General features: G+C 39.7%; 1 protein-coding gene across 1 annotated transcript in view; it reads left to right on the top strand.

Moving 5' to 3' along the window:
* UBE2QL1 (ubiquitin conjugating enzyme E2 QL1) overlaps nt 1-12,456 on the top strand; it is a 42,823-nt gene extending 30,367 nt beyond the window's left edge. The window contains exon 2 of the mRNA XM_084620693.1: nt 11,271-12,456. Within this exon, the coding sequence (XP_084476819.1) occupies nt 11,271-11,402 (132 nt within the window). The 3' untranslated portion in view covers nt 11,403-12,456. The remainder of the gene's footprint in view (nt 1-11,270) is intronic.
* Nucleotides 12,457-13,470: the final 1,014 nt, after the last annotated feature.

The raw sequence follows: 13,470 nt of genomic DNA, 5'->3' as shown, positions 1-13,470 counted from the left end.
ACACCTAAGTCCCTTTGTGAATCTTGCCCAACTTGTCCTCCTCATTATTTACTACCCTACCAATCTTTGTGATATCTGAAACCTTCACCAGCAATAATTTTATAACATCATCTAGATTGTTAATAAAAATACTGAATAGTTTTGAACCAAGAACTGATCACTGATGGATCCTGCTAGAAACGGCCCTGCTCATTGATATCCCCCCCCCTTTGACAAATACATTTTGAGATCTGTCAGTGAGCCAGTTTTTAATCCATCTAATCTGCGCCCTGTTAGTTCCATTTAATGCAACTGTTTTAATCAAAATACTATGTGATAGCAAGTCAAATGCCTTGGAGAAATCTAGGTATACTATATCAACACACTTGCCTTTATCAACCAGACCTATAACCCTGTCAAAAAAACAGCAGGTTTGTTTGACAAGACGTACCTTTCATGAAACCATGCTGACTGGCATTAATTATATTTTTAGCCTCTAAATCTTTGTGGATAACTTCAAATTAATTGTTCCATTATTTTACCTGGGACCAATATGAGGCTTACTGGTCTATAGTTTCCTGGGTTGTCCCCTTTAACCTTTATAAATATTGGAATTACATTGGCAGCCCTACAATCCTTTGGAATTTCCCCTTTTTTCCAATATTTGTTAAAAATTAACATTAATGGTTCATAGAGCTTCTCAGCTAGCTCCTTTAAGAATCTTGGGAATAAGCTATCCAAGCCTTTTGATTTTAAAATTTTTAATTGTATCAGATGCTTCCTCTCATTTTCTTTTGTTATAGATGGTAAAGTTTCTCTTGCATCCACAACATTATATGGGATGGATACTGTCAAGGTTCCTTCCCCACTCTGAACTCTAGGGTACAGATGTGGAGACCTGCATGAAAGCCTCCTAAGCTTACTTTTACCAGCTTAGGTTAAACTTCCCCAAGGTACAAAATTATTTTACCCTTGGATTTCCACTGCCACCACCAAACTTTATCTGGGTTTACTGGGAAACGTGGTTTGGACACGTCTTTCCCCCAAAAATCCTCCCAACCCTTGCACCCCACTTCCTGGGGAAGGTTTGGTAAAAATCCTTACCAATTTGCATAGGTGACTACAGACCCAAACCCTTGGATCTTAGAACAATGAAAAAGCATTCAGTTTTCTTACAAGAAGACTTTTAATAGAAGTAAAGGAATCACCTCTGTAAAATCAGGATGGTAGATACCTTACAGGGTAATTAGATTCAAAACATAGAGAATCCCTCTAGGCAAAACCTTAAGTTACAAAAAAGACACACAGACAGGAATAGTCATTCTATTCAGTACAGTTCTTTTCTCAGCCATTTAAAGAAATCATAATCTAACACATACCTAGCTAGATTACTTATTAAAAGTTCTAAGACTCCATTCCTGTTCTGTCCCCGGCAAAAGCATCATACAGACAGACACAGACCCTTTGTTTTTCTCCCTCCTCCCAGCTTTTGAAAGTATCTTGTCTCCTCGTTGGTCATTTTGGTCAGGTGCCAGCGAGGTTACCTTTAGCTTCTTAACCCTTTACAGGTAAGAGGATTTTTCCTCTGGCCAGGAGGGATTTTAAAGGGGTTTACCCTTCCCTTTATATTTGTGACAGATACAGACTCCCGCTTCATTCCAAATATAGAACATTAATGTCTATTAAGGATTCCTGAATTTTCTATATCCCTATTTACAGTTTTACCATTTGCATCTAGCAGTGGACCTATACCTGACGTAGGATTTTATTGTTTGTTTGTTTTTGTTCCTGATATGTTTTTTAAATGTTTTCTTATTGTCTTTAATCCTATTGGCCATTGATATTTCATTGGTTCCTTTAGCTTCCATTATCAGTCACCTATATTTTTAACTTGTAACTTATTCTTGAACAATTCCCAGTTGTCATTAACACTTCCCTCTTTAAACAAATATTCTCAGTCAGTTATGCAGACAATTGCTTTACATTTGGAAACTTGGTCCTTGTATAGTTCCTTGTATATATAATATATATATATTATTAGGTGGTGCCATATTCTGTTTGGACAATGTAAAGGTAGTCAGATCATGATCACTGGTATGCAGACAACCGCTAATTTTTAGGTTAGCAATCAACTCTTCTTTGTCCATGAGAATGAGACTAATACTGAGTCACCCCATGTTGTGTGCAAGGTATTTTGTGTTCAGTTATGTATGATTTTTAAAAATTCTGACAAAGTTTTGGAACTGGCTGCATGAGATGTCCAGCAAATATCCCCCCAATTGAAGTCAACTCATGACAACCCAGTTTTTCTTTCTACATATTACGAACTGATGCTTAAGGAGCAGTTTTCCTGTTCTCTAGTGAGATTTGGAACTCTGTAACATATGCCCACCAGTACCCCAAATTTAGTTTTACTAGTTACAACTTTAATCCATAAAGCATTTGGGGTCCTGTGATTCTGAATTGTCTATGAGTCTGTGACCCGTGATAGTGTCTTTGAAGTATCATCCCTCCCCCTTTTTTCCTGTCCTTATGAAACAAGTTGCAACCATACATTTTTATGTTCCAGTCATATGACCTATCCAACCAAGTTTCAGTAATATCAGCTGTATCATATTTTTTATCATTCACAAGCATCTCCAACTATTCTTTATCAGAGGGGTAGCCGTGTTAGTCTGGATCTGTAAAAGCGGCAAAGAGTCCCTGACGAAGTGGGTATTCACCCATGAAAGCTTATGCTCCAATACATCTGTTAGTCTATAAGATGCACAGGACTCTTTGCCGCTTTTACAACTATTCTTTATTATCTAGGCTGCTATCATTAGTATATAGACAATTAAAAATGTTTTTTCCTTACATGCCTCCTAGTCATAGAATCATAGAATCATAGAATATCAGGGTTGGAAGGGACCCCAGAAGGTCATCTTGTCCAACCCCCTGCTCGAAGCAGGACCAATTCCCAGTTAAATCATCCCAGCCAGGGCTTTGTCAAGCCTGACCTTAAAAACCTCTAAGGAAGGAGATTCTACCACCTCCCTAGGTAACGCATTCCAGTGTTTCACCACCCTCTTGGTGAAAAAGTTTTTCCTAATATCCAATCTAAACCTCCCCCACTGCAACTTGAGACCATTACTCCTCGTTCTGTCATCTGCTACCATTGAGAACAGTCTAGAGCCATCCTCTTTGGAACCCCCTTTCAGGTAGTTGAAAGCAGCTATCAAATCCCCCCTCATTCTTCTCTTCTGCAGGCTAAACAATCCCAGCTCCCTCAGCCTCTCCTCATAACTCATGTGTTCCAGACCCCTAATCATTTTTGTTGCCCTTCGCTGGACTCTCTCCAATTTATCCACATCCTTCTTGAAGTGTGGGGCCCAAAACTGGACACAGTACTCCAGATGAGGCCTCACCAATGTCGAATAGAGGGGAACGATCACATCCCTCGAGCTGCTCGCTATGCCCCTACTTATACATCCCAAAATGCCATTGGCCTTCTTGGCAACAAGTCCTTGGATTTGTCATGTGCATGACACCTTGAGGTTGGTTTACATATTTGGGTGTTTGTACCATGATTGCCCCATTATTACCCTCACCCTTCGTGATTATGCACTCCTGCTATTCCAGATAATCTACAGGAGATCCCCAGTATATGTTTCCCCCTTTGCATCAATATCCATTGCTCATCAATAGGAGAACGTGTTCCAATTCACATTGGTCTTGATCCGTATATCTGTCGCTTGCAACTTGCTGCTTCATCTTTTGCGTTGCTTTTCCATGGGTGCTTAGCACCCACCGGCAGCCAGCACCAACAGCCCCACCAACCCCCCCAGTGCCTCCCATCCACCAGCGGCCCCACAGGCCGCCGATCAACTCCTCCCTCTCCCTCCCAGCGTCTCCTGCATTCTGCAAAACAGTTGTTCAGCAGCATGCAGGAGGCATTGGGATGGAGAGGGAGGAGCGGGGACAAGGCATGCTCAGAAGAGTGGGCGAGAACTGGGCCATTATTTCCTATGGGGAAAAATTCCCCGATATCCATCATTTTGGTATCTGTTGCCCTTTTCAAGAATGCAACCCCAATGTATACCAGGGATCCCCTGTATCACTCGAGATTGGTAACCCTACTACTGATCTAGAGGATGCAAGAACCATACAGCCACCTCTCTCCATAGTAGGAGCCTCAATGTTCCACAAAACCAAAGCCTTTGCCCCTACACCCCTTACTTAAGCACAGATCCTGTGAACAAATTAGATATTTTTAAAACATGAGAAAAAAATGAGAGGCTTCAATATAAAACACAAATCATTTGCTGAAGTTTTCTGTTTGACATGACAGTCTTTCATAGCCAAACTACAAGTCAGTAATAATTTTCTCAAAGTACCAATAGCAAAATATATAAGTGTGTCATAAATATAAAGGGAAGGGTAAACCCCTTTGAAATCCCTCCTGGCCAGGGGAAAGCTCCTCTCACCTGTAAAGGGTTAAGAAGCTAAAGGTAACCTCGCTGGCACCTGACCAAAATGACCAATGAGGAGACAAGATACTTTCAAAAGCTGGGAGGAGGGAGAGAAACAAAGGGTCTGTGTCGGTCTATATGCTGGTTTCTGCAGGGGATAGACCAGGAATGGAGTCTTAGAACTTTTAGTAAGTAATCTAGCTAGGTATGTGTTAGATTATGATTTCTTTAAATGGCTGAGAAAAGAATTGTGCTGAATAGAATAACTATTTCTGTCTGTGTATCTTTTTTGTAACTTAAGGTTTTGCCTAGAGGGGTTCTCTATGTTTTTGAATCTAATTACTCTGTAAGATATCTACCATCCTGATTTTACAGGGGGGATTTCTTTATTTCTATTTACTTCTATTTTTTATTAAAAGTCTTCTTGTAAAAAACTGAATGCTTTTTCATTGTTCTCAGATCCAAGGGTTTGGGTCTGTGGTCACCTATGCAAATTGGTGAGGCTTTTTATCCAACATTTCCCAGGAAAGGGGGGGTGCAAGTGTTGGGAGGATTGTTCATTGTTCTTAAGATCCAAGGGTCTGGGTCTGTAGTCACCTAGGCAAATTGGTGAGGCTTTTTACCAAACCTTGTCCAGGAAGTGGGGTGCAGGGTTTTGGGAAGTATTTTGGGGGGAAAGACGCGTCCAAACAGCTCTTCCCCAGTAACCAGTATTAGTTTGGTGGTGCTAGCGGCCAGTCCAAGGACAACGGGTGGAATATTTTGTACCTTGGGGAAGTTTTGACCTAAGCTGGTAAAGATAAGCTTAGGAGGTTTTTCATGCAGGTCCCCACATCTGTACCCTAGAGTTCAGAGTGGGGGAGGAACCTTGACAAAGTGAAAAATTATTCCATAAAGCTGGTAATGTGGGCTAACTTGGTAATGGTTTGTGTGAAATTCTGCTAGTATTTTAATATTTTTGTGTAGCTTTTGAATATCTTTTTTAAAGGCTTGGTCCTGCTCCCTGAAGTCAGTGGGTGTTTTGCTTTTGGCTTCAGTGGGAGCAGGACCTACATCTGATTTTTGAGTGGTGGATGGCCAATTTCTGCTTGCCTTTTTCAGGTAGCCACAGAGAAGTCAATTGGGTTGTTTATCTCAGTAAGGCTAATATAATTCGACTTGTGTTTAAATATACTAAATTAAGTCTTTTTTTAAAAAAGAAGCAATTCAAAGTTCTGCTTACATAAATAAATGATGATAAAAAATGGAAGTGTTGTTGTCCTCTATATTTCTTTATTTTAACCTCAATTAGCTCATTATGAAAAGGGTCTCACCAATCCTTAAAAATGATTCATTCATATTTTAGTAGTATATGGAAACAGCTGATGGCACTTTTGGGAGGTACATTTGTTTTAACTGCCTTTATGAAAAGCTTCCTTGTTTTCTGTTGCTTTTAAGTTTTATAGAACATTTTGATCAAATTCAACTCAGAATTGGTCTTTTATGAATTAGGGCCTGATACTTCAAATCTTTAGTCATGCACTTAGTCCTTGCTCCTGGGAGCAATAACTATTCATGTGCTTTAGAGTTTACGGGATGGCACCCTTGTTTAGTTTAGTTTTACCAATCCTGAACTGGGAAGTGGCAAGAAAAAAGATGACCCTAGTTTAGATAAAGCATAGGATGTGCAATCAAGATACAGCTAGTGCTGGCCATTTATGATGTTCAATTGCCAAAAGGCACCTGCAAAGGTTAGGATTGCTACATTTTCAAATAGCAGCTTTAAAATATATTATAGGTGGGGCTGATAGTATCACACATTAAGAAGTTGCCTGATACTTCCCATTATAAACGTTTGAATCATAGGCACTGCCAGCCCCCCCTGGCTTGAAGTGGTTTCCATCATATACAGGGTTTACAATTTTGTTCAATGGTTTTCAGCACCCTCACTATAAAAATGTTCCAGCACCCTTTGTATGAATTGCCATTTTCAAAGGCTTATAACTTGGCAAATGTGGGTGGATTTTCACAGATATAGCAAAAGGAACTCCCTGATGCTAAGGCCATGCCCCCCACCAAACAAATGTCATGTTCCTGCTCCAGTGCATGGAAATGCTAGAGCATTTCAAAGAAAAGATCTCAAGAATTTTTTAACATGGGGGAAGAAAACATTTTTCCCTAGCCGCGTTCTTGGAAACAGCTGTACCAGTTAGCTGGGGGGGGCGGGGGGAGATGGAGCCAAAGGCAGATAGCTGACATAGAAAATGGAAAATTTCAATCAGAATGCTTAAAGTTTTACCAAGTTATAAGCAAGTGGGAAATTTGGGGCAACCATAATAATAGTTATATATATATAGTGATACAGCAGAGCCAGAGGGCAGCACGAGAATGATCTTATTGGGTGCTGGGATCATAAGCCAGCCCACAGCTAAAAGTCCCTTTCCCTCCAGTCTGGGGAGGAGCTCCTGAGCCCAGAACTCAACTAAATTCAGGGGACAACAAAGGAAAATAACAGGAACAGGTGTGAGGGTCAAAGGGCCAAAACTAGGGAACCTGAAGGTGACACTGAGCAGAGAACCCCAGACAGCACCCGCTGCTCCTCAAAGGATATCCAAGGAGCCAGCAGATGCCACCCAGAGGAACTCTGCCTGGATGCATGAGCGGATAAAGGAATGAAAACAGGCCCCACAGTCACAGAGCCCCCATTTAGTATCAGAGGGGATTTCAGAATTTATATCTTTGATATTTTAGTTGTATTGCATATTGTGTAGCTTGTTTGCTGTAGAGAAAAGATGGCATATGTTTTCCCCAAAAATTCTATTTCTGGGCACCTCTAGAATGGTAATAGCTGCATCTGTGAAAATTAAAGAGTGGACAAAATGTGTCAGGTTCCAAAAACTTTCAGTTGATGAGACTTTTAAAACATGCTGATATCTAACTAGATCAGTTCCTGTGGGAGTTTAAGTGGAAGCTGTTGGACTCATTTTCTGATAGACTTCATATTTTTCCTTTTTCTCATGTGTCTCTAAGTACAAATACATTCCCTATGCTTGTTTGGTTTAGGATAAAAAGGAGAAAATATTTAATATAAAAACAAACAAACCCAGAATGTTACCTCAGCTGAATTAACCATTCAGAATGTGTTGTGTTTCCATTAAATCAATCTGATTAGTGTTTCTGGAAAGAAGGGGACAGTAGATTTTGCACCCATGAACATTTGAAAAGATGCTGAATATCACTAAATGCATTTATATATTACTTCTCTCAAACTGAAAATGAATATTTTCTGGGAAAATGTATTTACACAAATGTATGTGTTAGTGCAATTTTCAAAGGTAAACTTTAAAATTCTCAGTTATACCATAGCAATTGTAACAAAAGCCCTATCATTTGAGACATTTTGAAGGGAACACTGGAAAATATACTGTACTGGGAAAAATTCCACATTGGTAGAGGTTTTATTACATGAATTTAATGTCATTTTAATATTAACTAGTTTACTAACGTCTAATAGTAATTAGCAATAGGAAACATTTCTGTACTGTATTGTGATATCTTTCTAGAAAAAGAAAACCTGACCTGACCCTTTTCAAATAACTCTCTATTTTATCCTCATTCCTTTCAGTTTACAGTCCTGACTAGTTTGTTTGTTTTCTGTCAGTTAATTTTAATATTTTGGACATTGTGATAAAATTGAATTAAGTGAAACATCATGCTATCCCTGTGGAAACTACAAAAATTGTTTAAATAGAAAATGAATAGTAGGAACAGTGTTTAATGCATTTTTAGTTGCCTTTTAGTGCAGTTAGCAGCTAGAAATAAGGAAAAGGAGAATGTGATCAGTCAGTTTTTTGGAATCCACTAGCAAGTGCTCTGTGGACCACCAGTTGTCAACCAATCACAATTTGAGAACATCTGGTCTGTGACTATTAAAACACCTTTATCATAGAATATCAGGGGTGGAAGGGACCTCAGGAGATCAGGAGTCCAACCCCCTGTTCAAAGCAGGACCAATCCCCTATTTTTGCCCCCAGATCCCTAAATGGCCCCCTCAAGGAATGAACTCATAACCCTGGGTTTAGCAGGCCAATGCTCAAACCTTTAACAGTTGCTGGGGTGTAGGTCTTGGGAGGGAAGGGGTTGTTTGTTCCATTTTGATTTTTATACTCTTGATTTTAACTCCAAACTCAATTGCTTATTCAGTATAATCAGTTGCATGTAATTAGAGATGGCAATTTTCAGTTCAAATTACTTAGCTATTGTTAAAAGTCAACAAGAAATGCAGACTTACCAATAAAAGAACACTAATTCCCTGAAACCAATTTCCATTTTTCTGTCTATCAACTGAGGGTTAACAAATCAGGACCAAAATATGGGAATCAAAAATTGTGACCTATCCCGATTTTCAGCAAAGTGTAGAAGAATAGGATATATTCCTTGGTTACTGCTCAGTGTAACACTGTTGCACAAGAGCAACCACTTATCAGATCATTTTTGTTCTATCTAACAAAGGCTTTCAAATCAGATTGTCAAACAATTATGATAAAGTGGTAGTTTAATAATCTAAATAAATCTTTACTTATTGGAAATATGCCCGGGGTGGGCAAACTTTTTGTCCAGAGGACCACATCTGTGCAGGGCCATGAATGTAGGGCTGGGATAGGAGGTTGGGGTGCAGGAGGGGGTTGAGGTGAAGAAGGGGGCTCAGGGCAGGGGGCTCAAGGCAGGGAGTAAAGGGGCTCAGGGCAGGGGTTGGGGTGCAGGGTGCAGGAGAGGTTTGGGGTGCAGGCTCCAGTCTGGGGCCACTTACCTCGAGTGGCTCTGGGGTGGCAGTGTCACGCAGCGGGGCTAAGGCAGGGTCCCTGCCTGCCCTGGCCCCGTGCCGCTCCTGGAAGTTGCCAACATGTCTGGCAGTGACTCTGCGATGTGCTGCCCTCGCCTGTGGGTACCACCCCCGAAGCTCCTATTGACCATGGTTCCCCGTTCCCGGCCAGTAGTGGCTGCGGGGTGCCTGCAGGTGAGGCAGCGCACGGAGCCCCCGCCCCCCCCCCCCCAGGGGCTGCAGGGACGTGGTGCCAGCTGCTTCCGGGAGTGGTGCGGGGTCAGGGCAGGCAGGGAGCCTGTCTTAGCCCTGCTGTGCCACGGGGCTGGCAATCCCACGGGCCGGATTGAAAGCCCTGTTGGGCTGGATCCGGCCCACGGGCTGTAGTTTGCCCTCCCCTGATATATGCAATACAAATTAGCATTTTTAAGATCAATATTATTGTATAGTGGAATACATTTGCAGTTATATTATTGTCTAGTGTCTGTTTAGCCTGCTGATTTCACAAATAATTTAATTCATACTCTCAGCAAAGGTGCAAAATTATTCTACAATTATTATATGGGATAAGCTGTTAACAGCCTATTACTTGGGTGTCATGTCAAACATGCTTTTGAAATAGTGTCCTGTCAGACATTTGATACCCATATTTAATTCTGCCTTAACGAAGATGCAAGGAGTTTGAATTTCTAGATTTTCATTTATCATAAAATTAATGATATGTATAAGTCACAAAAATAGAAATGGGCAGGTTGGTCTTTTAAATCCAATTTGGAATATTACACTAAGTCTGTTCTTATATTTAAGAAAGAATAGGGCTGGGTGTTGGTCCATTTATTTTTTTCAGTTCAGATTATCAGAGGGAAACTATGCTGAATCAGCAGGAAAAGTGTCCTGTTGTTTAGTGATGTTACTATGCTATCACTGGGACAATTTACCATGTTGGCAGTTTCCTCTGGAGAATATCTTTGAGTATTTTAGTCATAAATTATTCATGGAGGACTGGATCATTCAGAGCATTATTAATGGACAACACATGACCTTTTTCATAATGCACAGAAGGCATGGATTGCATGATATTCATGTTTTTTATTAGGACTGGCACTTACTATCCTGCATAAGTTCCTTACCACACATGGTAGTAAATCACAGTATTCCAGAGAAGTGCAGGATTGGGCTGTTTATTGGTAAATTGCACATTTATATTAAAAATGAATTTATATGGAGACGGTCTGATTACAGAAAAATTAACAGATAACTAGGAATCGTGTGCTTTGCAGCATTTGGGTATAATACAGGATACACTTAAAAGCACATTCATATTGTAAGCTACTTTTTTACATTGGAAACAGCATTTAATCAACCATGAAAGATAACATTTTCCTGTTTGCAGAGGAAAAGAAGGGCATTAGTAACCTCAATAAGAATATAATTCATTAATACTCATTGATTTGTCCGTAAATCGTAATTTGATCAACTGTAAATATTAATGACAATAATCATGTATGGCATTATTTGAGCTTTTACACAATCTTGGGTCATTAAGAAAGCATTTTCCAACCCCTGGGGCTGATATGCCTTAGGGAAGCACCAGACTAAGTTGGTGGGAGGGAATTGGGAAGGGCAAAGGAGAAGATTAGTAACAGTGTTGGTGGGGAAAGCTGCAGAACTTGAGCCCTCTCAATTCGCAAATGTGCTTTTACATCTATATAGCGGTAGGAGATTTCCTGAAAGCCATCTACCTTTCTCCCTGCTCCCATTATTCAGCAGTTAGCTATTTTATAATAAGGGGCTGCTTTTGTGTGTCTGCCTGTCTTCTAACAATGTTGAGTATCGTTGTTCTCTGCTGGGTGGACAGTCAGACCTACTCAAGCATTTGTGATCAGACAGAGGACATAAGGGTCTAATACTAATACCAACTGAGTGTTTTATGACATACCATTTGTGAATTCTTATTGTTTTTACTTGTTCAATGCTTAAATTGGAATTGACCTGTGTGTTCACCTCTTTAATGAATGTTTTCTCTTTCTTTGGTGCAGGGCCGTATCTGCAGAAAAGCTGGCAAATCAAAAAAGTCCTTCAGTCGTAAGGAAGCTGAAGCAACATTTAAGAGTTTAGTGAAGACCCATGAAAAATATGGGTGGGTCACTCCTCCCGTTTCTGATGGCTGATATTTGCACCCTGCACATCAATGCTAAACAAAACAACAAAACCAAGTACTATGCTATCTCCTCAGTGCTGTACACCACCCATCCTTTTCTACTTCAGCTTCTGTTAGATACCATGAATGTCAAGGAGACATTTAAATAATTTGATCTATTTACAGAGGGAGAGAAAACAAATGCTGTTTAGGATTATGTTTTAGGACTGGCGAATGGTCATCTTTAAGTCACTTTAGAGCGGATGTTATGATTGTGTCATTTGCTCCATGCAGGCCATATTGTCTTCGTCTTCTTTCCATGACAGCAGCACCAGACATCAGTACTGGAAATTCCATCCATTACTGCTCAGTTCATTTAAATGTAGAAATGAAGCAGTTAATATTTAATAGGGAAGCAGTGCATTGCAGGTACATGTTTGCTGTGCTGTTTATCTTTGTTTCCTAGCAGGTCAACATAACTTGAAGATGTGTCTTTATGTGGAGCTGTGGTCTGCTGTGACTAAATTTAGACCTCATGTGTGCTCTATATATGACCTTTAATTCATAAAAGCAGAATTATAACAATGAAAGATTCTGGTGTTGAAAAACTGTTAAATGAAATCACGCAATTGGTCAAATTGTTCTATCTATGCTGGTATTGTGGTATGCTGTTGTTCAGAGATAAACCAGTGTGATTAGATCAGGTGATATGTCAGATACCAGATGCACCCACTATAGGGCTCAAAGTCGTTGATGGTAGAATAGTTTTTATCTTCCCAGTACAATGCAGTACTCCTACAACAGCATGTTTGCCTGTCAGCTTTTCAACGGCAATACTAAAACCAAAAAACATAAATGAACCTTTAAAATTTATGAGTCATTTTAAAATGATGTGCCAGTAACAAAGTAAAAGTCAGATTTTTCAAAGAAAGTGGAACAATTGGTTTGTAAAGATGATTTGCATGGTTGAATTTTTTATTTTTCCTCAATAGACATTGTATGTACTTTGAGCCCCGTATCTGAGAAAACCCACTGATGTATATAAATGTCCTGTTATTTAATCATTAAGATTTAATTTTTCTCTTTTGTTCAATAATTTAAAAACTTTCTAAGACTCCATAAAATCTGGAGATAATGTTTATAATAATATATTGAAACAGCTTAAAAATGTGGAATCCAAATGGAAAATCATATTGGACACATTCTGAATAAAATCACCAGTACCGTTTCATTGCCTCAAGATTTCAATCATTTTAGGCTAATTTTCTTTTCAAATTATTAGATGTATTACTGTGAAACACTAGAAATCTTACTGATACATAATGCCTGCTCTGGCAGCATTTTTAATAGAAAGCAGGACATTATTGATTGTAAAATGCCGTCCAGAAAAAAAATATAATGTGTTTTTAGAGAACTCTCCATTACATGCCTAACACAAGAGTAGGCCACTGCTTTTAATCAAAATGGCTGAACAGTCTCTGGTTACATTTTAACGGCACGGAAGTCTTCATTTCTAACTATTTATGGTGCTTTGTGGGGTTTTGGCTTGATTTAAAGCTGCACAGAACAGAAAAGCACAAATGAATTAACTATAAATCAGAGTGTTGTAGGGCCAGTACAGCACAGGTTTGCCTCTCATTTCTTAATTGGAGAAGCAAAAATGCATTAATCAACCTTAAAAGTATCTGACTCATTTTGCAAAAGAATGTTCCCTTCACCCCCTCCACCCCTGCACCAATGCTGCCAGCCTCCATTGCCCCCTTGTCCAGTTCTTTCATAAGCATCTTTGTGCTTTCTTCTGCCCCACATCTTCTATGCAAAACATCCTCCCCAAATTATTCCATAAAGCCATTACCCTCTTCTCCAAATCCCTCTTCTGCAAGACCCACTTCTTCCAACAACCTACGGGAAACTGACAGATGATAGTGCCTAAGTAAATGGATGTAGGGACTTCTGATTGTTTTGTTTGTTTGTTTATCTATATATATTTTGGCAAAATGACAGTCTCAAAACAATTTAGTTGTTTACTTAGCTGGCCTATGAAAACACATGTTTTTATTATGGTTTCCCTCACCCTTCCTCCTTCGTTTGTTACAGCC

The sequence above is a fragment of the Lepidochelys olivacea genome (assembly GCF_965140295.1).
Source record: "Lepidochelys olivacea isolate rLepOli2 genome assembly, chromosome: 2".
NCBI classification, from domain to species: Eukaryota; Metazoa; Chordata; order Testudines; family Cheloniidae; genus Lepidochelys; species Lepidochelys olivacea.
The sequence above is the reverse complement of the archived record's forward strand: the minus strand, read 5'-3'. Positions and strand labels throughout refer to the sequence as shown.